The following is a 26,724-nucleotide window of genomic DNA, read 5'->3' on the forward strand; positions in this document are numbered from 1 at the left end:
AGCCCTCAATCCCCAGCCAGTTCTGTAAGGATCAGCAGTTACTATTTAAATGTAAAATGCATTGGCATAACTGAGGTATCCTGACTTCTCCCAGTTAAGTTCTTTTACAGGTAGGCTTAAAGAGGCAGTGCAATTTCCAGGGGCTTAGGTGTATTTTCAGTGGAAGTGGCCTTTTGGCAGTGTTGTTACAAAGCTGATCACATTCCATCTGGAGCAGAGTCCTTTTGCAGAGGCAGTTTGTTATAAATTGTTTCTGAGTGTCAGACAAAAGCATCATTCTGCTGTGAGCAACCAGAGGCGGACGTGCAACAGCCTCTACATTAATGCTGTATTTAAACACAGCCACCCCAGCCACACAGCTCTGTAACCTGTGTGGGTACTCAAGTGACAAGAATTTATGTAAAAAATACCCTGAAATTCACTGAAAGGGTCCCCAAAAATCCAAGTGGACAGTTCTTACAAATGATAACTGTATTTAGCTCCCATTAATAACAAGTAATGAGGATTGTTTAGGCCTCCCTTTTAGAACTGTGAGATGGAAATCCTGCTGCTGCCTCCAGAGATGGAGAGACCTGCAGTGACTGAGGAAGGTGTCTGTCCTTCCTCCTGTCCCTGGCAGGTCAGCTCCAAAAAACAGCGGTGCTCTGAGCAAGGGGCAGCTCCAGAAAGCAGTAGAGCTGGTGCAAATGGGGCAGCTCACCCTCAGGCAGCTGCTTTTGCTGAGGAGGGAGGGGAAGAGCCCACTTTTCCTTCCCATGAACTCCCCCAAGGACTGTGCCACACAGGCAATAAATATTTGGAGCTTATGGAGATGGTAAGGGCAAGGAAAAGTGTGAGACAAACTGCCCTGGCATCTTACCCTACCTCCATCTCTGCTCAGGGAGTCAAAAGGCATATTCAGAGCAGGAGCATCTCCTGTCCATGGCTCTTCTAGGCAGGCAGTGCTGTGGGGTGAGGCTGCTCTGGGACAGCAGGGACATCTAGTGGGAATGAGATTTTTGCTCAGCAGAGCAAACACTCTTTAAACTGCAGCCTGCTGAAAAGAGTACACACAAAAACGATGCCCAAGGGCCAAAAGGCTCCTCACACCACCAGTAACCCTGTAACTACACAGCCCTCATCTGTATTGTATTTCTGAAGAAGCTGAGTGACAGCCAAGTAGCCATTTTCATTTTCACCTGGGTTTAAATCATGGCATAACCCTTTCCAGCTCACAAGGCTTCCCCTTGCTGGGGGCAGCCTGGCTGGAAGCGAAGCACAGCTCAGCACTGCTCATAGCACCCGAGCTCCCTCCTCCTCTCCCTGCACTGAGCTTCAACTCCTGCTTCCTTCCAGAAAGAGCAGATGTATCGTGTCACACCTCACCCCAGAGTGGCAATTCCACAGTGACTCAGAGTCTAAGTCTTGCTCCCCAGCGTCACATAATCCGGCCCAACCACCTCGACTCATTTTTTTCCCCCTAGGTCTTAACAAGAGAGGGAGACAAGGAAGGGAGGGAACAGCCAGGAAAAAAGAAGTCAAGCAATGCTGCACTAAGGCAAAATGACAACTGGTGAGTATTCTAAATGCTGGAGTAATACTGCTTCTGGCATTGCTTTTTATTACTGCTGCAAGCCGAGGAGTCACTGCAGCCCCGTGACGTAGGTGGCTTAAGTCACGGGTTCAAGCTGATCTCTCCTCAAACAGGTTTCCAGAGTTCAAGGATCTTCACTAAAAATAACTTGCTGCTTGTAACTTGACAAATGGAAATCATGGAGGAGGTTGGTTTTGGGTTACTGACGGGAACTGAGCCTTCAGGAGCAGCCAGGGCTGCTCACCTCAGAGCGGCTGTAGCAGAAGTGGCGCGGTTGGATCTCCCGGCTGGCAGCGTTTCCTTACATACCACTGCTTCAGTAGCAAAAAGAAAGACAGCTTTCCAAAATGTTGTAACAGCAATCACAATTTCAAAACCAAGCACAGCCTCTTTTCAAGCAGTTACCATGATTTAAAAACCCCAGCTGTGGAGATGCTGGGTGGCTCAAGAAAGCAGAAAGGGCCAGCAAACGTTTTCCCTGAGAGTTATCAAATCAAAATCAGCCTGGCTTGACTTTAATTGACGGTGGCTGTTCAGCAGGCTAAGTGAAATGAGTTTGCTAATGTAATTTCTAGGGGTAGAGGTCTTTGCTGACTACCAGAACTCTGAATGGCTCAAGTTACAGCATTATCTTTTCACTCCTACACACCATTCGCCTGAGTCGGATTTAAGGTAGTTTGGCATTGGGAGGAACTTTGTGTTTGAGCCCTTTGGATCAGTGACACCCTGAGTGCTGAAGGACCAAACCGTGGCACTGCTGTCTCTGCAAGCTGCAGGACACACCTCACACTCCTGTGTTTTAGCTCAGAAACTAACAAACAGCCATTCCTTTGCCTTTCCTAATCAGGAACCCATTCCCTTTCACCAGCAGCACGGAGCAAAGTGGAAGACACAACACAAAAATAAACCTTCCACAGGCGAGAGCCCCAAATGTCAGACCCTCAGAAGACCTCAGGAGCAAAGAGACTAAGACAGGATGATATATTTCTACATTTCTATGACATAATTATCTTCAGAAGGTGTCACTCTTCTTTCTTTAGCTCGGGAAAAGCGTGGGCTGAGAGTTAGCAGTGCATTTTCCCAGGTGAACAGTGATTGCTTTGATACAGGTTTCACGTCCAAGTTATGACACAGCTGATTAAATTAGTATCTGGTTGATTAGGTAACACACACTATCTTTTCCTCAAGCACAAATGGCCCCACACATAGGCTGGTGGATTGCATGTGCATTTGGCTACAACCCATTTAATAATGTGTCCAATTCTTGTAAAATCATGTAAAGCAGTAAGTTTGTCAAAGTTCTCTTTGGTCATGCACAGCTGGTTACAGGGTGCAGCTCCTTTGTGATGTTTGTTTGCCCTCTTCCATATTTCATCTCTGATACTCAAATATCTGCCTGCCTTTGACAGGAAAATGAATAATTTAGCACAGGATGCTTTTCAAGTAAAAGCAAAATAAGGAAACAGTTTACACAACTTGAACCAAGAGCGCTGCAGTCGAAACATTTCCCCTTGCAGCCCTATGGGTTGGCCTTATACAACCTTTATTTCACTCTACAGGAGCAAATGCAGTGGAACAGCCTCTACTGTTGCTGAAGGTTTAAGCTGTGGAACCACTGCAGATCTTACAAAAGGCTGCTCACATCTCCACAATCAGGGTTTGGAATATCCAGCTTCACTGTACCCAGTGTGGGAGCCTTGGGAAAAGTAAAACTCACTGGCAAGACCAACATCTGCTGGAATACAAAATGTTCCACTGGCACAGGAGGAGAAACTGCTTTAGTGCTGAGGTGAGGGAGCCCTGGCCCAGGCTGCCCAGGGAGGGCGTGGAGGCTCCTTCTTGGGAGGTTTCCAACCCCACCTGGACACGTTCCTGTGCCCGCTGAGCGAGGGGAACCTGCTTTAGCAGGGGCTGGATGAGCTCTGCAGGACCCTTCCCAACCCCACCATTCAGGGATTCTGAGATCCTGTATTGCATGAATTTGTTACAGATGGTATCTAGGTAAAAGCTCCTGACAATTCCTTCCTCTCCCAATACCAAAAACTTCATAAACTTCAAGTATGCACAGTGGATGTTCAAAGAAAGGACTGAGATAGGGTGATAGAACATAAGGCCTGAAACAGAACCCCCCTCTTTTTCAATGGCCTGTCTCCACAGAGACACTGGGCTGACAAACAAGTTAGGTATTTCATGAAAACTCAGAGTTCCAAGTCATTATCAGTTATTCTGATCACTAATCTGTAACTGCAACTATAAAAATCAACCTGACAATGATTTGCTCCATGTCTCAAGTTATCTTTCAAACCACATTATCTAAATGCTATTTCCATTTTCTTTACAATTCTTCCTCACAGTTCTCCTCCAGCCTGGACTTGCTGGACAAGTTTAGTTATTGATTGATAAGTAATCAATCAATACATTCACCCTATTATTACCACCAAGTCTTAGTTGTAACAGATGAGTCTGTAGCAATCCCACAGGGCTGTGAATTACACAAAAGGAATCCTTTCAATAAAATACCCAAATCATCCAACATCAGGTGTGAAAGAGAAGAATTTACACCTGTGCCTTACATGGAGATCAAATGGTTTTTATTCACTATGAAAGAAACACAGAAGGACATTAGAAGACAGAGCAATAACAAATATTTACTGTTTGAAAACACTGAATTAAAGCAAGGGAAACAATCTTTTCCCTCACTTCTTGTTGCAAAGTAGTCTTGAAACACAGAGAGCCATTTTTATGCAGGACCAAGTAAAACTAACACTGTTCAGGAAGATAAAGCAAAACTGTGTTAGAATGCAAATTTAATACGTTTTCCATCTACATCAGGGATCTAAAAACCATAGAAGACAACCAGGATCATCCTCTTTATTGCTACCACAGATCTGGGAACAAGGGAAAACAATACTAACAAAAAAGCCTTAGGGATTCCTTCACTCACATGGGAAAGCTGGTGTGGTCATTTGCAGAGCAGTGTGTCCAGAGGTGAGGGCTTGGTTTAGCTTCTACTGATGTCATAGTTTTCTCACAGCTTTGCTAGATGCTGCAGAAGAAGGACTTTTGTGGTTGAGCTGGTTGATCTCTGTCATGTAGTTGGATGTGGGCAGATTGGCTTTGTAAGGATACTCGAGCTGAATTGGAAACGTTCAGATAGGGCTCACCTTTCATTCTTTTAAAGTCACACGTGCACAAATGGAAGCCTCACAGACTGAAAACAATGCCTCTATACAGAAACAAGCATATGCCAGTGGTCTTGTTTGCAAAGGTCTGTGCCATCACACACACAGTAACATCGATACCATTCCCCTTAATTCATGGAAAGCCATCTTTTATAGATCATCAACATTTTAATGGGCTTAAAAACGGGCTCAGAAAAGCTGTTGAAAACTTTACAATTCTGCTTAAAAAGATAAAACAATTGCATCTTACATCTGCTCCTGGATGCCAACAGCTGTGGGTGGATGTTGAGGGGGGTGTCCAACCTTTCCTTCCCCTCGGGCCCAGCAACAGCGAGCAGCTGGGTTGGGGCTGGAGCTGGCAGGTGAACAGAACTGTTTTGCAGAGCCTCTCAGCGTGGAGACTGTCCAGGGATTCCAGAGCAGAAGGCAAGGAAGAGGAGGTGATGAGGACAGGATTTGCCTCAAATTCTCCTGCAGCTGCAAAAGGTGTAAAGGCCCTGGGTGGGATCTGCCTGAGCGCTGCCAAATCTCAACTGTCACACTCGGATAGTTTACATTTCTCTTTACACTGCTGCATGGGTTATCCCTGTTTTTTGATTGGGAGGTATACAATTCTACCTCCTTGGGCTGTCAGGTTTTTTGCACCCAGAGGAGTTCAGTACAAGCAGAGGAAGTGCCCCTGCTGTGCTGCCCTCCCCATCCCCAGCAGGCAGCCCTGCCACACAAGTCACTCTGCAACGTGTTTGGGAGAAAAGCGGAGGACAGAACGTTCTTGTTTATTCAGATTTGTTCTCTGTACAACTCATACTGATTATTAAAATCCCCTCAGAACAGAAAAAATAAACCAATTTCATGGTAGGATTTCTCAGCATTGATGGAGAACTGGTGTGTGATGGTCACAGCAGCTCACTCAGGCCACTGGACTGCCCATCAGCCTTTCTTGCCGCAGGGCAATCAGCCTCTGAAACCACTTCTCTTCTGCTTCTGCCTTCTCGATGAACAGCTGAGAGACAAGGAGGAGAGGAAGAAAAGTAGGTACAACTCGTTAACTTTCTCTTTATTTGTAATAATCTGACTATTTCAGTGCCCAAAGAAGCAGCCCAGCTGCAGAGGGCTGCCTAAATATAAAGGTGACAGAAATACTTAGTAGAGACTTTACTACTTGGAAAGCCAAGACCTTCCAATTTCAGTCTCCTCCTGAAACTGCAAGCTCCTCACATTGTACAGGTCTTGAACTTTGTTACCTCACATTGTACAGGTCTTGAACTTTGTTACCTCACATTGTACAGGTCTTGACCTTTGTTACCTGTGTTTGTAATACTGAACTCACTGTGGTTTATTTACTGCAAGTCACATTTGACTTGCTAGTTCATAAGAACTCTCTACTCCAAGTACTCCTGTTCCAAATGAGAAGCGCTCACAAAGGAATTTGCAGCTGTTTAGCCACAACAGTTTTAAATGACCTTAAGTCTGTCATGTTCTTAAAGCTTTACAATTTGGCAAAGTGGGCAAGTCTTCCACCAGGTCTCCAACTCCAGGAACCAAAACCAAGTTTTCCTGAATTTTTATTGAACAGGAATTCTTACCTGAGCAGGATCTGAAGTTCCCCTGCAGGTGAGCAGCATGCCACTTGCTTAGAAAAACTGTTTTAACTCTAAAACTACATCAGTGGTGCGCTACTTCCTTGGCAGTTATTCTCTGTTGAGTGATGCAAGGAGCAGGATCCTTTCTGAGGCAATGAGTGCCCCATTAGCTAAAGGTCTCCAGAGCACAGTCTGCTTGGTGAGCAGCACGGCAACAGGGTTGTTAGGTGATGTGGACTTACTCTTTCAGTGGGCTGCCTTCTTCTAAAGATAAGTAAACATCAACACACTTACATTTGGATGTGCTAAAGAATTATCATCTTGGTACTTGATGGCAGTAGGAATATTGGCAGCTGGGGGCTCTTTTTCAGCAGATGCAGACGCCTCAGCAGTTCCCGCTCCGATAGTCACAGGCTCGTAGGGTAGCTCAGGCTCCACAGACTGAAAAGAAAGAAGCACATCTGAGTATTTTATCCTCAACCTCTCAATCGTGGCAGTGTCTTAACAGAGCACTCAGCTCTCCTCCCCTTGCAAGATGTGCCCAGGGAAGGATCCTGGTGTGACTCTGACTGGGACACGCTGTGCACGGACTGAGGCTTGGACTAAACACATGAAAGGTATTGCCAAAGGCAATGAGAGAGCTGTCAGAGCTGGAGCTTTGGGGTTTGGGAGCACTTTCTGAAGAAGCTGCAGGAACTTCTCATGTACTTCTGGGGGAAACAAACAGGGGTAGCTCAAACCACCAGATGGAAAAAACAAACAGAAGCTTTGCTCACACAGTTCCAAAGACAAAAGCGTCCGAGTTCCCTCCAACACTTGGCAGCCAAAGTGCAGGTAAAATACTGAAACCTGGATGTCTTACATTAGCTTTTGGGGAAGCTGTCTGAAAGCAATGTCCATTTGCTTCAGGGGGTAAATACAGTCATAAAATCTGGCTTCAGTGAAGCAGAATTCAAAATATTGAGAAGAATACCTCTGATTACCATCCAAACGTCGGATTACTCTGGAGTTTAAATCTTCTGCTTTTCCTAAACACATTTTCATGTTTATATGATCTTAAAATTATGGTTAAAGATCAGAGTTGCTCAGCACAAGTAAAATAAACTGCCACAGCAGCTGATTTCCTTGAACTTCTTACACATTTCAGTGTATTCTTTGTACACCATGCCAAGGACATGGCAGAGCTGTTGGTGGGATTCAGGACTGTTAACGCTGATGCTCTTGCATTAATAGCATGGCTGCCACCTGACTTTGAAAGGCTTATGCACCGAGGAAGGATATTGAAAACTTACCTTTTTGACTTCTTTACTTGATCTGAATGTCTGTGGAACAAAGGAGTCACTTTCAATAGCTTCAATTTCTTTTACTCGCTTCACTTGCTCTACTAGGGTGGCTTGGTCTACAAAGAGAAGGTGTAATGTCAGGATACATTAGTGTAAGCCTATGATAAATGCCATGTCTAAGCAATGCCTTGGATATATTTTACAACAGGACATACCAGGGGAAAAACTACAACTTTAATGCAGCTTAAAATACTCTGGTTCAAAGAAAACCTCTCTCCTTTAGTAAAAACAACAACTGTGAGTTGGCTGTTACAGTTCAATGAATGATATCACTCTAGATGCTAAGTTAAGAATCGACTGGAGATGTCCTTGCAGGATAACTGTTAGATCTATGACAGTGGGATTTCCTGGAGAAGTGAAGGATTTGAGGACAGTGCAGCTCCTACCAACCTGGGTATGGGCTGCCTCAAGGACATCACAAGGCACAGAACCAGTTAAAGTTTAAAAGGAGATTCCCAAAAAGAGGAGGAAAAAACAACCTGTGATAAAATGGTGACAAAGTTAAAAAGATGAGGAAATACAACCTGGGATAAAATGGTGCTGGTTTTTTTTCAGGTACCTGAGGTTTGATCAAATATTTGATGAATACACAAGAGCAGTTTAAGCACTATATGAAACACAAACCTAAACAGAAGGGCAACCATAATTGTACCTTTGCAGTGCATACATATGTATAGAGGATTACTTTTCTTGATCTAAAGAAACCAAAGTATGTTTAAAGTCAGGGAAAGCGCTTGCAGAACTATCCAGAAACTCAGAAGTACCAAATTCTTTGCCTATATACAAAAGCCTAAGTCTAAATTCATCCAGATATACACAAGTGCTGCAAAACACTTTCTGGTTTGCACAGGAAAATAAATGTGACTTAACATCCTTCTGCAGAGACTAACTGCTGAGAGCTCCTTTCAGTCTATTCATGACAAGCCAGCGGAGCTTCGGATGAGCAAATAAAACTAATGGCAGCTCAGAATCACTCCTGGAATGGGCATATGCACACTACGTGAACAACCCCATTTTTTACCAACAGGTTGTCCCAGGGACTGTTTTATTTTCAGCACTGCTTGTTCATTACAGGATGCTGGACACAGAAGTATTTGCTTCAGTGTCTGTTTCATTTTCAGCTTCTTCAGACTCGCAGCTCGGTTAATCTTTTTTGCCTTCTTCTATGTCCAACTGCAGTGACAAGCAAATCTTGACTTAATCCTGCTAACTGCAGGCTCTTCTCTCCAATTTTAACCTATTTATCTCCATCTTGTTTACTCATAAAAGCCAGTTGCCTTATAGATGGTGCACTGGGGCCAGTCTGAGGCGGTGGAGGCACAGTCACAGGGAGCAGCATTTATAAAGCAGGTAAAGCAGGCAAAAGATTAGGAAGAGATGTAACTCTCAAGCAGCAAACAAGAAGCTGCCTCATTGCTTAAAAACAATTTGGGAATAGTGTTTAGTCTCTGTGGATACACTGAGCAGAAAACTCAGGAACATGCTCCCTGTTCCTGTGGATGCTGGACATGCTGAAAGTCAAATTGCCCATCTGCTGAGGCTGGGGAACCGCTGGCAGTGCTCTGCCTCGGACAGGGACTTCATTCTATTCAATTTAGAAGGAAAAAATCCCACTTTTATCCTATCAAGCACATGTTTACAAGTTCCGTTGCCTTGCTGCTAAAGTCTTTTTAAAACACAACATTCCTAAGGATGCCACAGGAAGCATAAACTCAAATGTACTAATGTCTATCCCCACTAAAGAGAAGGAATGCTAATTCATCAGGCTCCTGGGTACATCTGGTCTGAGGGTGAGTGAAAGAATGCCAAGTGTATCTGGAAGTCACAGCATTAAACCCAGGTATCAGAGAAAAGCAGGTGAATGTGGATTTAAATCCAAACTCTAAAATCCAAACACTCAAACTCTTATGTCACAAAGCCTTTGGTCAGTTCCCAGGCTGTTACAGCATCTTAGCTGAATCTTACAGAAACTTATGGGAATGACAAATTATTAAGGGGGGTGGGGTGGGGGGAAGAAAAAAAATCACTAAATGTTTAGAATGACATCAGTGACATTAACTTGGGGAAAATGGACTGGAAGAAGCACAAGCCATTAGCGTCAGGGCTTTTTTGACAAACACATTATTGGTAGATAAAATGACTTCCACATGTTGTTTGTCAGATGTCAGTAGAAAGGATATGTATTTCATAGTAAAATCAAAAATAATGGAGTCAGAAAGCTAAGAGGCTACAGACAAAAAAAAAATCAATACTAACTCATTGCACAGCAAGTCTTTTTAGTGTGTTACAGTGAAAAAAGCCTCAACCTTGTAACAGGGCTTGTTGAGGCCATTCGTTATAAAAAGGCAACTCAGCAGTCACAGCCACCACTCCTGTCAGCAGCCCCTTCCCCGTGATGCTCACAGCAGTGACAGGGACCCCACTTACCCCCACCACGGAGCCTTTAACTGGGAATGGTCCCCTGCACAATATTTTACACTTCCCATCTATATTTCCATCAGTTTATGTCTGCCCATGTTTATGTAAATATACCCACATAACACACCTTTCACAGCTGCCCTTTGCAGAGTGATTTAGTTTGTATTGGCAAGTTAAATGTGTATTAATCCTTTAGGTGATGTCCAAAAACCTCACACAACAATTAAAAACACCAGAGAATCAGATAAAAGAAACAGCAACCTGCCTGCAAGCTCTAAGAAAAAGATATCCCTGTTTCTTTGCTTGTTTCTACTACAATTGTAGCGATGAACGCTGCAAAGGATGTAACCAGCACTGAAGCAGAAGTGTGACGTGGCTAACAGCATCTTGTGAATGACCCAGCAAACAAAAACACATGTGCAATATTTCTTTGTATCATCTTGAGGTATAAATGTGCAATGGATTCATTGCTAACCCGTAATCCTGGCTGTGAAAGAGAATCTGCCTTTACCTAAAGAGTTTTTTTTCAGCTGGGTCAAACTTAAGAATCAAAGCATAAAAGCATGACATGATAAGCCTCAAATATTCCTTAGAATATACATTTCTTCATGTTTTACTAATAAAGGAGTATAACTGGTCAATTTAACCAACCTGTTAAAGATAGAACACACTGTAAGCAATATGCTTTGAAATAGTTGCAGGGAAAAGTTGCCCTTTCTTTTCTGCTCTTTTGTGTATGAGTTGAGGATTAAAAGGAAAACACAAATAGATCCCAGATTAAACAAACCAACCAAGAGGAAAATATTTCCCCCTTCATCCCATTGCATTTAGGGTTAGCTTAGGTGATACTATACAATCTTTATATGGCTGTATAAACAAATGCAGCTCTAGAAACACAACTGTATGGATACAGTAACAACTGTACTGATTAATTGCTTCCTATTTTCACTTAAACTGCAGAAACTCACATAGTCAAAGCAAAATGAAGTTTTCATCTAGACAATTGGCAGCAGTAAAGGCAAAAAAAGCTGTGTGGCTTAGAGACAAACTCTCTTCTGCAGAGCACTGCACTGACATATTTATACACACCAAAATGACAGCATTAAAGGGAGCGGGGAAATCCCACAGGGTGGGTGTGATGCACTGTGTTCTCGTCACCTCTGAAGTTTACAGAACTTGTAACTCTGTTTGCTGAGGGCTTTTTTCCCTCCTCAAATCCTTTCTCTGCACAGCAGACAATTGGCAATGGCTAAAGAGGGCTGTCCCTCTGCATAGGCACATACACCAGCGCCTGCAGGGTTTTGCAGTGTCACTTCAAGTCCCAACACCTTTCCCACTGTCTGAGTGCTGACAGCTGAGCTGGGTGGACACCCTGAGGAGCTGTCTTGGGGCTGTAAACCTCAGAGGAGAGACCTCCAGCAGCAGCCAGCCAGGCACAAACATTTTACATAAAACCAGAGCAAAATTGGCCAAGAAATTAGCTCCTCCCACCAGCTTTTGTGGGAACATGGTGTCCCACTGCCACAACTCAAGCTGCTTCACCTCCTGCCTGGCTTCGAGTCGAGTGAAACCCTGGGACGTGGTGGGAGCACCCCAGGGATGAAGGGTGCTGAGAAGGTGGGAGCCTCTGGGGATGAAGGCTGCTGAGGAGGTGGGAGCATCCCAGGGATCAAGGGTGCTGAGGAGGTGGGAGTCCTCCAGGGATGAAGGCTGCTGAGGAGGTGGGAGCATCCCAGGGATCAAGGGTGCTGAGGAGGTGGGAGCACCCCAGGGATGAAGGGTGCTGAGGAGGTGGGAGCATCCCAGGGATGAAGGGTGCTGAGGGGGTGGGAGCACCCCAGGGATGAAAGGTGCTGAGGAGGTGGGAGCATCCCAGGGATGAAGGCTGCTGAGAAGGTGGGAGCCTCTGGGGATGAAGGCTGACAAGGAGGTGGGAGCCCCAGATAGATATGCTGAGGAGGTGGGACTGCCTGGAGATGAAGGCCACAGAGGTGGTGGGAGCACTGAGGGGGTGAAGGCACTGAGGAAGTGGGAACCCCTGGGGATGAAGGCTGCTGAGAAGGTGGAAGCCCCTGGGGGTGAAGGCCACCAAGGCAGTGGGATGTGCCCGGGGTGAAGGCTGCTTCAGCCGGGTTGGGAGCGGGGAGCCCGGGCAGCCCACGGCGGGCACAGCCATTAGAGGGAGGCACTGCCACGCTAACGCTGCCTCCCGCCTTTGTCTGAGGCCTCCAGCCCCAGAGGGGCTGCGAGCAGAGCATCCCACCCACAGGCAGCCAGAGGGGAGTTTGGGATTCCCTTCAACACTACCTCTTCCCTCTGTGAACACAAAGTCCTGACAAAACCTGCTGGATGCTGCCAATGTCTCCGGAGCCCCTCGGCTGAGTCGAAGCGCCGTTCCGACACTTGGCCACACTGTTTCCCAGCTCTTCACATTGCCAAAGAAAAGAAGGTGTGGGTTTTTTCAGCCAAAGTTGCAGAAGCAACAAAACACACTTCAAAAGGAGCGACCATGGCCAGAGAAAGCTTGTCTTGTTCATTTGTATTCCTCAAAACCAATTCAAAGCAATTCCAATTCAAAGCAACGATAACACATTAAAACAGCATGTTGTAAGCACATTGGTACTCCCTGGTACCTGCTCTAGTAACTATTAGAGTGCTTTCAGCTTTCTATTTTGATCATAATTATCACCTAGCTCCCCCAGGATTTTAAAACAAGTCTGGACACTGATGGTGTTTCCCTCAGAAATGGAAGCATTGAGTTTAACATCAAGCAGAGGACATGATGGGAAACTTTAGGAAGTAAGTTTTAAGTTGAAGAATGTTTAATGTAAGCAGCTCAAGAACGTTTGGGTTTCTGCTCTAAGGTGCATTGAACCTGCACACGTTCCCTTCACTGCTGGCTCTCCTCACCCAGTCGCCACCTGCACTCACCCACAACTTGAGACACTTTGGGGTGTTTCTGAAAATACTCTGAGGAAAAACAAAAGTTGAAGTGGTAGGAAACAGCCCTAATATGTAACTGTATCTGTAACTGCTGGGTATTTTCCTTCCCTGAAGAGAGGGAGCAAAAGCCATGGTGTCTGGGGAGGGAGGAGGCAGTGCAGGCTGGGGGCAGGGGAGAGGCTGGGCTCTGCCCGTGGCAGCCCCGACACTGCTGGTGCGGGACACACGGTGTTTGTCACTGTGGCCAATATCAGGCACACACAGCTCTTTTTTTTCCCCTCAGCACACAAAAGCAAGATATGTAATTCAATGCTCAATTTACCCTTGTCTCGTAGGAGATTTTTCCCCGCTAATTGATAGAAATTAAGCCATTAATCAAGCCACTAGCCATCACTCAAACCAGGGAAGATGAATACAAACTTTCATCATAACCACCTTCCCCATTTTAGTGTTCATTAGCATTAATTTTTAATGCAATTATGCTATTCTTTTACGCTGAGCTCATAAATTACTGCTCTTTTGTTGCTCGCTGGCCTTGTAAAATCCAAGGTAATGCTTTGTGCTCTGATCTTAAAGGCAATTACTGGGTTCTTCTATCTTTTATATATCTCCATCCCAAATAACCTCTATATTGCATGTACAAACTAACGAGTGTATATATTACATATAAGTATAATATATAACAATTTGTCCACGTTAAGCCTGGACACGGATCTATTATACACATCCAGATAAATAAAAGCATTGCTGCATCTTGCCACACCCCACCATAGACAGGGATCTAGCTGTAGAGAGAAAGAACAGGGAAAGATGATTGTACACTGGATGGACAGTAAAAAAACAGCCTGGTCTGTTGCAGACTGGAGTGGAAATAGCAGCTGAGCTTGGGCTGCAGGGGAGGTACGACACGCAGGACAGTACACTGAAACTCTGCAGCTGCTCGGGCTTTGGCATGGGCCAGTTTTTGTTTGCCCTTCAAAAAGCGATGCTGGAAGCTGAGGATGGGTGGCTGCATGTGCTCAGCAATTTTGTTTTGCTTTGATTTTTCTCCTGTTGCACGTTTCTCCTGTGGCAACACCCGCAGAGTCTCTCCAGGACAGGGTATTTAGTATGTGTGCTTTCAGGGCCCCACGGCATGGCACACCGACACACGGTGCCACTGTGATGCTTGCTGTTAGGAACTGCCATGCTTTTATTCCAGTCCATATATTGATCCTTGGTAACACACCAAGGGAAATGCACAGCAGCTACAACCACATCTGGTTGCCCTCAAACACTGAACACAATTTAAGTGGCTAAAGGAAAAAAATTATTAGCAAGTTGTTGTTTGGTTGCTTCTAATTATTTCTCTGCTGCTTTTCCCGGGCCAGGCCTTTAGTTGGTGTATGAAACAAGACCACTAAGCATCTATACAGCACCAGTAAAATATGATACATGTATTTAAAATCCCATTTCATCTAGGCCTTAGCCAGCATAAACAAGACAATTCTCAGGTAAGTCTCATGCTTATCCCATCGATTCACTCAGGCCTCTCGGATAAACAACCCACTTGACATGCTGGAAGTACACACACAACACTGCCACGGCCACTGAAATCAACAAAACTCCATTTTTTTAACAGCAAATAAAAGACTCCACACATGGGATTGTGGTTTAAGCAAATGGATGCAATTTGTGTTACATTTAACCACAGGAACAGCCTCCCCTAGCTTCACATGCTCCTTAATTCATCCCTGTTTTCTTGCTGAAGGTGGATATAGGCTTCACACCAAGATGCTCTACCTTGCTGAAGTCTCAGAGCTGGCCCTGGTAACAACAGGGCTCGAGAAGATTCCCTAACTCATCCTTCTGAAAGATCCTACTTTGAGTTAACTGCAAGGTTGTCAAACCTGAAAGGTTTTGGGTTAAAGTCATCTGTGCTTGTATCTACCCCACACAGATTTCAGTCCAGTGGGTCCCACTGTTCATGAAGCCTCAGTGAAATGGCATTGATTTGCCAACTATTGGCAAACTTCTAAAAAGTAACTTCAGTCACTGCTTTTGCCCTCCACCCTCATTTAGTCAAACCAGAATGCTTGGAAATCTCATTTGCTCCTGTTTTACCAAGATTTTCCAGCCTCAGCAGCCCAAAGATGGGCTTAACACACACAACGTTGCCCACTTTGTTACATCCAACACGTATTTACAAGCTTACAGACCTCAGACTTTATTCTAAATGTTGCTGCTGATGCTGAAGAAGATGCTTTAACAGAACCAGGCATCCATTTCTCTGGAGCTCTTGGTAGCTCCAGGAGCAGGGACGAAACCCAACCCAGGGGAAGTGAAAAAGCCAAGAGGGAACAGGCGTGTTGCACAGAGGGGGAAGTGCATGGCAAAGGGGATGGAGGTGGAGGGAGAGCAGGTCACGTTCACTGCAGTTCATGTGCCCTGGAGGAGTGCACCTGATCCCTGACTTCTCCCTCCCCTGTCTCAGAGGGAGAGTTGTAGCATGGCTGTTAACCACTTTTGTCTGTTTCCTGAGGGAAACAGGGGGCTCTGACCAGCCCAACATACCCAACAAACTGTGTGTGGCAACTGAAGTCAACAGCAGCTGGGGTTGGGTACATGAAATGCAAAAGAATTGTGCTGAGGACTATGATTTTTGCTTTAAAAGTCAAAACCCTGTTGTAATTTCTGTCTCTGCTCTCTTCTTAACAGAACCAGAGTTAATTCTCACTCACCTCTGTGGGCGGTTGTGAGGATAAAAGCATTCACGTTCACGACACGTTCGGATCCTGTAGCGATGAGCCCCCAGAACAGCCCATGAAGAAACTCATAATGATGCTTTCAAGATGAGTTTTGAATAGCTACAGAGCTCTCTCAGCACAGAGAGCCCCTCAAGGCATCGTTCCCGAAGGAAAAGGCTTCAGCACTGGTCCAGACGGGATAAAGCGTCCCTCCAGCTCTCTGTTGCTGTTGGCACAAGTACTTTAAGCCAGACTCAGTCCAAGAAAACCTAAAGCCCAAGTGTCTGACTCCACTCTGTTTTGTTTTCAACCAGCATAGATCTGCAAAGCAAGGCTGTACAGTCAGTTATTTCGGCACGAGGTTTCACCTGTGGCTGGTACCAACCCAGCCCTCGCACCGGGAAGCCCCGGCACTGGCCACGTACCCAACTCCTGCAGCTCTGGACCTTGGCACAGGACTCAACATTAGCCCTACAGATGAAGCTCAGGCCTGTGGTTTCTTTGCACAGGGCTCACCGTGGCTGTACACAGACCCAGCTCCCCAGGACATGCCACACACTCTGTTCACCGTTTGCCTGCCCTTGGCTGCAGAGTTTTGCTTGTTTCTGTCACATCTGTTGGCTTCTTTCAGTTTTCACACATTGTAAAACGTATTTTCCTCGTATATTAAACATATTTTTGTATAAATTGAAAAGGAAGCTGATGATTTGGAGGGAAACACAAAGTGGTGTTTCACTGCTGGAAGGAGCCCATGCATGATGTGGTTTTGATGTCAAAACGTGGATCTGGGAACTTTGCCATGTTAAATTATAGGAACATGGGCCCAGGAATGGGGTAATACCTTAATGCTTCAATGTGAAGGAAAGAAAACATAACTCAATTAAAATATATACTGTGGGGATTTTTCTGACACTCTATATACTTGGGAAAGCTGCCACCTAGCCTGACCTCTCTAATTATGTATGTCATCTTAAATATCATTAATTGAGCCTGTATTTCACTCATCCTACGTGTTTACTGAGTGTCTGGGTGGGTTTTTTGCCTTTGACTTTAATAACCTATCTTTTTCCAGTGAAGAAAAAAATACCCAAATGAACTGAACACCACGACTTTCTTGCAATTGCTTTGGAGAGCAGCACCAGCGAGTCTTGGGGTGCTTGATGCTTTGAACGCACGCATGTCTGTTCCGTTCGGCGTGCAGCTGACACATGGACTTGGAGGAAGTGCAAATGTTTCTCTGGGATTGTAGTCAAAAAGATAAGGCTCTTCTGACTGCAAATAATGAATTCATTTAAAGTCCACAGAGAGTTCTCATTTACGTCGAGCAGTGTACTCAATTACTCCTCTAAGCGTGCATTTGAACATAAAATGAGACTACAGTTGCAGTATCCTCACTGAGTGGTCACTCAGAGATGCCAGGCTGATGACATCCACAGACAATGCTGGAAGCCAGAAAGCAGAGTCTTGACCCATAAACATAATTTCTATGGTACTATAGCTAGTTTAAGCTATTCTCTCTACACTCGTGTTTTGTAGCCACCTCAAAATTCTTCAGCTCTTTATTTGCTGCTAAAGTGACGGGAGCACCACTCCAGTTTTTAGGGTCTCAGTTTGCACCACGGACACAAACAATACTGCTCACAGCTTCAGGAAAGCTGCTAGAAGCCAGAAAGCAGAGTCTTTACCTCAAAAACCTGTTTTGAGAAGCCACTGCAAACCACACCATGGGCCAGGAGGTCACGAGTTTTCTGAGCCTCTGCTGTCACGACCAGAGCTGTCCCCTCCCACCTCTGACTTCTCTATGACAAGAGCCCCCAAAACACTGTTATTTTGGGTCTGGAGCCGCTGTGGAAACTCAGGTCAACTATAAACACACCAAAACATTATGAAAGCGTTTCTGGCAGTGATGGGGTAATAGTTTTTGACTGGATTGATTGTTCCCTGACAATAGGCGACTCAGCCTTGCAAATGCATCAACTGTGTAATGAGGAGCTATTAAGTCTATTGATTTTCTGATTTCAATTGATAGCTAACAGGCCAAAGCTACACATCAATATTTGCGTAACTAATACCCATGAGCTAACAATTTTGACAAATGAAAACCTCAACAGACCAGACAGTGCAAATTAATGGAAATTTAAAGACCAAACCTCAGAATTTAAGTGAAAATACACCTTATATTTCTGGACAATTCCTGGGGTTTATGTAGGGGAAAGAAGTAAATCTATAGAAGCTCCCAGAAGGAAAATCTTTTCTTTGTACCTAAACTGGGGAATTTGGCAACACAAAAGGGCAAACTCATGATGTCAGCTCCTAAAAATAGACTGTTTCAACTCAATAATTGAAGATTGAAAACTGAATGCTTTTGAATAATTTGCTAAAGCAATAAAAAAACCCCACATGCACACTGCAAGGGCACAAACACACCTGCAGATTGCACGTTCCTACACAGAATTATCCCACCTGGAAGGCACAGCCTCACAGTCCCCCTGGCCTTGAGCTTTCTTCTGGTTTGGGGGGTTTTGGTTCTTATTTTGTGCAGTTGGAATAACAAAAAAGCAGCAAAAATGTACTTCCAGCTTCCTCCAAAGCAGAGTACATTTCCTTTTTATTTCTTTTTAGTAGACAAAATGCCTGCCTAAGACAGGGGAGGAGATGGTGATCACAGTGGCAAAGTGTGCCTTGTCTGCACATCCAACTCACCCTCTTGCAGAGCAGCTCTCCACCTATGATCAAACTGGAGGACTTCTCTCCCCTTTCCATTTCCTTAGGACAAAGTAAATCCAGCCATGGCTGTCCACAATCCATATTTCCTACATCTCTGACCACTCTCCTCGTGCTCCATCCTTGCTGCCTGAGATTACTCCAGAGGCTTACAAGAGGACTGAAAACGAGATCTTTTTTACTTTCCTTGAGGAGAACTCCCATCCTTTTCGCTGCCTGCTCCTTCCATAGGCTGCTGTTTGTTTTCCCTTTTAGAAGCAGCTTTTCAATACGTAGATATAAATTTCCTGTTTAAATGCTTGAAGTCAGATAACTAATTCCCTGATTGCTTTACAATCCCATTACCTTAACTGATGCTTGTCTTGGACTTATCCTTTAGCACAAATAAATGCCATAAAGACGGCGGTAAAACACACCACGTCAATGAGGCACAGAAGCCACTTCTGTTTGTCATCTGTCTTAAATTTTGAAGGCAATTTCAAGACTTTTAATTTGTACAAAAAGTCATAAATCACCCCGTGAGAGAGAGCGTAAGTTTATCTGTATTTTCACTTTTGGAGTAGAAGTGGTTAAAAACTGAATACTTGAGGGTCTTCTGGCTTGGATGAGCGTGCCCCACCTCAAACACCTTTACAAAGGCAGCAACAGAACAAACCTAAGGTGCTAGTTCTTCATCTAAAATGGTATCTTTGAAAGGATTTCAAATCACATCTTTGTTAACGTGATGCTGATGAAATGCACTGACTTACACTATGTCCCCAGGAAGGGAAACTGTTTGTCAGTTGAGGTTGTAGCTTTGAACCACCTCTATCTACTCGTGGAGAGAGAACCTGCTTAGAGCTTTACCTGTTGCATATCTTCAAAGATGTAAAACTTTAACTATACCCACTGTATTTCCTAAAATAAAATGCCCCAAATACCAGCTGCAAAATCATTCCCACACTTACGCATACCTTGCTGATTCTGTGTCTCTCCTTAAAGCCTCCCAAGTATTAATGTGCTTTGTTCCAGGGGAAAATGTATCTGATTCTTTTTCCCTTCATAAAAAGTGTAGGAAAAGAGACAAATGCTGCTTTGCATTTTATTATAGAGGCAAAGCAAGACATTTCCACTGATGGGGTAAGGGAAGTTATTATATTTAATCTGCCTTTCCTTCCACTTTCCTCTGTAGCCATCCGCAGGCTTTGTTCTCTGTTTTGGCATTTCTTCTGTTTTTTTCAGCTAATGTGTGAAATAAAGCTGAATTTTAGACTATTCATACACAAAGGGAAGGACTGAAATAAACCATTCTCCTCTCCAGGTGAAGTATTGCACGTTCATAACACCAGAGGAGAGCAGCAATGTTTCAAGCAGCACATACCCACGCACCAACAGAGGCAAGCAATGTGGGGAACAAGATCCCAGCCCTGCACTCACCCAACATACACCACATTTGTGATTAGAACATCCATAGGATCACAGAGTCATTACAGTTGGAAAAGACCTTTAAGATCAAGTCCAACCACTCACCTCACACCACCAAGCCCATCATTAAACCATATCTCTCAGCACCTCATATATCTGTCTTTTGAATATCTCCAGGGATGGGGACTCCACCACCTCCCTGGGCAGCCTATTCTAGTGCTTAACAACCCTCCCAGTGAAAAGTTCTTCCTAATGTCCAATCTAAAGCTCCCCTGGCACAACTTAAATCCATTTCCTCGTGTTCTATGATTTGTTACTGGAGAGATGATTGGCCCCCACTTCCCCTTCAGGTAATTGCAGAGAGTGATCATATCTCCTCTCAGCCTCCTCTTCTCCAGGCTGAACACCCCCAGCTTCCTCAGCTGCTCCTCACAAGTCCTGTTCTCTAAACCCTAATGTCTAGGTATGGTTTCTTGTTGTTTTCTATGCCATTTCTGTAATCACCGAGGATAAGCTTTTCGAACTGAGAGAGAGGTTTGCAGGTTGAACACCTTGCTGATGGTCAAGTCATTTCAAATTCATTTAAATAAAACTAATAAAAGGAAAGTGTTATATTTTTTTCAAGTTTTCCTCAAAAACTTTCGTTCTGCAAAGTGCTAGAAATATATCTGGAAGAGCCCATCTCCTGCACACATGAATCACAAGCAGTATTCAGGAAGCCTTTACAGCCAAAGTCTATTTCATATCAACACGGCCCTATTTTCTGCTCATGAAATTTCCATTCTGGCTCACATTTTCTACATAAGCTCAGAAAACAAGTGGGTAAAAGGCATCCAAGACATTTTGAGGACAGATTGGCCAACTCACTGCAGCACATAATGATTCCTAGTGGGATGTGCCAGGGTTCTTTCCTGATCAATAGAGCCCTATATTAGCACACTTCTCATTTTTACAACACCTAAACTAGAAAACAGCACTTAATGCCTCATGTAGGTTTCCTGACAAATGGCCACTCCATCTATTGTATTTGCTTGATTCCCTTTAGAACTTCATCTACAAAACTGTATTTTACACCGACAACCTGCAGCCAGAACCCAGTCAACAAAAACTGAGATGCACAATACAAATGACAACCTCAGGAAAGCACGAGGAAAAAAGAGGTGCACAAGTAAAACATTTCTCCAGCAAACATCTAATGTCTGATAGATGTAAAAGTTCAAGATTGGGTTTCTCTTCATTAACTCCCCCCTTGACAAAACCCCAGTCCTTGCAGGAATTTGATGCTTGTGACAAACCAGTCAGGTTCCAACGGTGATTCCACGCATTTAGATTAATGCACACTGCCACTAATAATCTTTGTCTAATTAAATCACAGTGGCCACATTCCTAACGGCTCCAGATTTTGCTTTATTGTGAATAATCAGGCTTGTTTAGCCCATCAGTGGTTGGTGATACCACTCAAGGTGCCCTGGCCTGGACCCATTGCCCCTGAGGCAGAGCTTGGGGAAGTTCAGGGGCAACCCTGCCCCACAGATAGTCCAGCCACATGGACACTCCTGACCCACAGACCCCTCACCAGCCCAGCTACCCACCTCGGCAAGAACTGACTGAAATGTTCTAAAACATCAATAGGGAAATCACTCTATCCCAGTTTTTTTCCTAAACCCCTGTATTGCTGGTTTTTATTACAGTTTATGCTGAAAGTATGTAAAAAAATGACAAATACTCTTTAGAACTTTAAGGGCAGCTGGCCTAGGGCTGAACGCTTACCTAGGATTAGGCTGTGGATGTAGCAAATCTTTAAGTTGAACACATTTGCCACTGCTCCAGCCCTGCTGCCAAGAGCCACTCTATTGATAAGGGATATTCTTACCCGAAACACTGTGCAACCTTTGCCAGCTAGCAAGGTTGAACAGCCAAAGATCTCCTTCCTTCTCTGTGTCCTTACCATGTTCCCCTTGCTCTTCCCCTACCAGCACAGCATTTCCACTATGAAAGATGCCTGCTATGTTGCCAAATGGGATATAATTTCCCGTACCTCTCACTTCCCAGATCACTGATGGTTTGACATGTTATTGGTGCTAACTTTGGATTTAAATGCTGTTACACAACATGAATGATGTCCTTCATGTAAAAATCAAGCGTGGTTTTAGTGGTGGGGCTGGCTCTGTCCTTTTAAGCACCTCCCAGGAACGTCAGCTCTCCTAGAGACACCAGGAAGCAATCTCCCTCTTTATTCTGATTATTCCCTGTTGTGCTTTTTCAGTGTTTCAGGTCACTCATTAGCTCAGAGGAGCCTCACAGCAGCGGTACAAAGTTTTATCTAAACATTTTCTTTCTGCACAAACTGAAGAAGGTTGTTATTTTCAAACAACTCCCTGTGCCTCCTGACGAAGCACCTCACAGACACATCCTGTCCCTTCACAGCAGCCTCCAAGTCACGGCTACAGCACAGCAACTGCAATCGGACATTACAGGGTGCAACTGGACATTAAGGGGGTAATTAATTTCAATTCCTTTTAACTCAGTACATAGGAAAAAAATACAAACCAATATCATGTGAGTAGCGTTACAAAATCACACATGAATGAACTCAGTCCTGGTGACCATGAGAAGAATGTGCTCTTTCACTACATTAATCGTTCCCAACTCAAAATGATTTAAGGAAACACACTTTTTAAGTGCAAGAGCATTTCCTTTTCCTCCCCTGACAAATTTTGCTGATAAAGCAACGTGCTGTTGCGACAGACCTTCCTACCTACTCTTTTGGGAGCTTTGCTGGTGCTATGAAAACACAAATACATCTTTTAAAGTTACCTGCTGATTAAGACCAAGCTGAATCGGGGCTCCTGAATCCAGGTACTTTGGCTATGTGCACACACTCAAATTGGAGGTGGAGAAATTCGACTCTCTCGATCCCTCTGGTTAGCTGAACATTCTGCTCACCACAGTCAATGGTTGCTGGGAAGCATACAGAGTCCATCAACTCTGGGGTAGGGGAACATCACAGAATAGAATGGTTCGGGTTGGAACAGACTTTTAAAAGTCATCTGGTCCAACCCTCTAAGCAATTAGCAGGGACACAGAATCATAGAATCATCTCAGTTGGAAAAGCCCTTGAAGCTCCTGGAGTCCTAGCCCTCTCCTCCCCCTGCCCATCCCAGCACTAACCCATGGCCCTCAGCACCTCAACTCCATGGCTTTGGGATCCCTCTAGGGCTGGGGACTCCCTCATCCCCCTGGGAAGCCTGTTCCAATGCTTAATAATCCTCTTGGAGAAAAATATTTTCCTCATCTCCAATCTAAACCTCCCCTAGTGCAACTTGAGCCCAGTTCCTCTTGTCCTGTCACTCATTACTGGAGAGGAGAGATCGACGTCCACCCTCTACAGCCCCCTTCAACTAGATCAGGTTGTTCAGAGCATTGTCCAATCTGACCTTGATTTTTTCCTGGGATGAAGCATCTACCACCTCTCTGAAGAACATGTGCCAGGGTTTCATCACCTTCGTTGTAAAAAAGTTCTTCCTTATATCTAGTTTAAATCTCCTCTCTTGTCTTATCACTACATGAGCTTATAAAAATTCTCACTGGATTTCTTGTCAGCCTTTTAGGGACTGGTGGCTGCTCTAAGGTCTCCTCAGAGCCTTTTCTCCTCCAGGCTGAACAACCCCAACTGTCTCAGCCTATCTCCAGATGAGAGGTGTTCCAGCCCTCAGATCATGTTTGTGGCAGATAAGGGAAGGAAGCACAGCCCTTCAGCTGGGTGAAGTGAATACCAGTGAAATCTGGACTGTGTTACACTGGACAGCAGGTCCCCAGGGACTCACTCACAGCAGGACAGGGTGCTCAAAGCCAGGGTGTTGGAGGGAAAGCATGGAAAGAGTGTGGGCTGAAATACACAGAGGCAGAAGATGATGGGCAAGCACAAAGTAAGCTAAAATTTAAGAAACACATTTAAAAGTGATTATTAATTACAGCAGCTTTAACAAAAAGCCTGGAATTGATTACTCACACAGCCATTACCTACAGGGGTCCATCGATCCTCTTCCTGATGATCAGCTTTGTTGAGGAAGAACACGGCCACGGAGAGTGGCCACCGAAGATGCCACAGTTCAGTTCTATCCCTCACATTTGCTATGGTTATTTGGATCCTTTCCCTAACATGCTGCACCACACCGCTGCAACTGTACAGAAACTTCATATTTTTATACCCTCCTTGATTCGCTTCTGCTTACTTTTAATTATGAAACGTCAATAAAAAGATTAAACGCACACAAAAAAAGATCACAGTGTGTGCCAGATGCTGAAACATCCTCCAGAGACGGGAAGCGCAACACCAGGTGTTTGTGTCAGACTAATGAAGCAACATTTGCACACAGGGGACACGAAGGGTGGAGCTGCAGAGACCTGCACTTTGCTTGAAACCTGCCATTATGAAGGCAAAACTGGAAGGATTTGAAATCACGGTTTTGATAAGACAGTGAAAATAACAATCAATTTACAGATCTCTCCTAAACGTTTTCTCTAAAGACTTTGGAGACTTAACGGGCTGAGTTCAGGGCATTGCCACAAAAAATGAACTTCAATAACATTTACTGAACATAAACTATGACCTAAGGCAATAACTAATGAACTGAAGGGCATCCTGATATATTTCTGTATCCTTGAGTAAAGCACTTTAACTTATTACAGCTATGTGGCCTGACCTCGTGCAATCAAATCTCCTCCCGTAGCAGATTCAGCCTGTGTTTTTAACATCAATTACATCAAGGTACAGTCTTTTACCTCTTGCTAAAGGACATGTTAAGTAAAAGAGCTCCTCTGTCGTGGATAAACCAGTGGTTAGGTTCTCCATGTCTTGTCCAACAGGTTAAATATGAGTTACAAAAAACAGAGCTTACAGTTTGGGATATGTCCAGGATTCATAACTATGAGATGTTCTAAAAGTTAAGTCCTCCAGGCTTTTTTGTACATACTAACTTTGCTTTTGTGACACCTCCATCCTGCCCTCAAAATCCACGAGGATTAAAGTCATCAGCCTTTGAAGTCCCTGCTTCAGCCAAGGTGCTGGGATGAATCCACCCTGCTCGCTGAGCAATGCAGTGCAAGAGGCAGAGGAGAAACCTCCTGATGCTTTCAACATCCAATTGAACTGCCCAGCTTGGTAAAATAGCATTTTATTCACACTGTTTAGTAAAAAGAGAGTTATCTGCATTTCTTCTTCTGAATTCCTAATAATACTACCAAGAAAAGGTAAAATGGCAGAAGAGACTTCCAAATCAAAACTGTAGCTCTGAGCCAATGGGGTTGATCCAGAAGGACACAACCTGCTTTAATGACAATGCTTTAGCCAAACCAAATCCAGACTACAAGGAACTGGAAATCTGGATTCAAATATTACAGCTTGGGACCATCCCATTTATATAAATCACATTTCAGACATTTTCCACCAGTTAGTTAAGCCTTTGCCAGTTTATCTTCTCTACTGTTCCTCCATGGTGACCCCTTTCTGGTGCCGTCCCTTTGCAGTTTTGAGTTGAATGTCATGAGACAGTTGAGAAAATGTTGGGATTCTTCCCAAACTGGTGACTCCTGAAGCACATGGAACCTAACTTTAAACTAGATATACATACCTATTTCATATGAAGTATAAAGGCAGGAGAAAAGATACTTAAAACCACCTCCATTGTGCACAAAGATGCTAATTTAACTAAATACATAAAATACAGTGCTTTAAATGCTCTTTAGGCTACAGTGAGGTGTTATATCAGGGGTACAAAGCACAGTTTTCCTGCTCTGATTTGAATCCACATTCCAGAAAGGGCTATAAAACCTTAGGTGCTTTCCCTACTGGGACAAACCAGGGATTTGTTTCATTTCTCTGTTTAAAGAACGATTGTCTCCCAGCACTAAATGCTTTCACGAAGCTCTTGTTTGCATTCCCTCGTTCCTCCAGCCCACGTGGGCTTCATTTCCAAGCCTATTCAAAATGATATTTTCCAAGCATGTGCCACATGACTTGTTCATATAAATGGAACAAATTAAACTGTCTCCACATATATCCTATCACATTTGTAGCCCTGATTTCTCTCCTTAACACGTGGCCAAGACACCGTATTATCTGCCTGCAGAGGTTGACCTCAGGATATTAGATTCTGCCACATAGCTCTCTTGTACTAAACCGAGGGGAAACACTTAATCACCCCTGCCTTTTCAGGGAAAAAAATCAACTTTAAATTTGCCATGATGAAAAATCAATAAACCAGTAATTGCTTGGCTTATCATTGCGTGGAGGAACAAATTGGGAAGCGAAGCTTAGCGTCCACACAGATTTCAGTGAAACACACCGACTTTCAGGATCACTAAGCCAGAAAAAGAAAAGGTCTCAGAGTGATAATTAAATCTACTCATGCTGATTTTCTGCCAAATTTATTTCCCCAGAGTATATAAAAATGTTTCCCTGCTTACTGGGTAGGCATAACTAATCAATTCAACACTGGGCCAACACACACACACACAGAGGGAACAGAAAATGCAAATGCCAGGATAAAGGCATCAGGACAATACCCGCCCTTGCACCAGCACCACCGCCACGGCCATTCCCCTATTGATCCCTTGCAAAAGAACAAAACCATATCCAGTTGTATTCTGAAAAACTTTTGCTGCTTGTTATCTGCTGTGAAACCTTTCTCTCTTGTGTGTCTCCAGAGTGGGCATCACGGTGCTGCGTCAGGCAGCAACCCAGTGCCTCCTGCCTGCACAGCATGTGCTTCATGACGAGATGTGTTTCAGACAGAAGATTTAAAAACATCTGTGGTAAACAGAGAG

General features: G+C 44.3%; 1 protein-coding gene across 2 annotated transcripts in view; it reads right to left on the reverse strand.

Annotated features, from left to right (window-relative positions):
• Positions 1 to 4,201: 4,201 nt before the first annotated feature.
• RSRC1 (arginine and serine rich coiled-coil 1) overlaps positions 4,202 to 26,724 on the reverse strand; it is a 155,057-nt gene continuing 132,534 nt past the window's right edge. For both annotated transcript variants that reach the window (XM_062005724.1, XM_062005723.1), the window contains exons 8-10: positions 7,631 to 7,737; positions 6,633 to 6,779; positions 4,202 to 5,758 (exon numbers count right to left, since the gene is read on the reverse strand). In XM_062005724.1, coding sequence (XP_061861708.1) covers positions 5,666 to 5,758; positions 6,633 to 6,779; positions 7,631 to 7,737 — 347 coding nt within the window. In that variant the 3' untranslated portion in view covers positions 4,202 to 5,665. The remainder of the gene's footprint in view (positions 5,759 to 6,632; positions 6,780 to 7,630; positions 7,738 to 26,724) is intronic.

The sequence above is a fragment of the Colius striatus genome, chromosome 12, assembly GCF_028858725.1.
Source record: "Colius striatus isolate bColStr4 chromosome 12, bColStr4.1.hap1, whole genome shotgun sequence".
NCBI classification, from domain to species: Eukaryota; Metazoa; Chordata; class Aves; order Coliiformes; family Coliidae; genus Colius; species Colius striatus.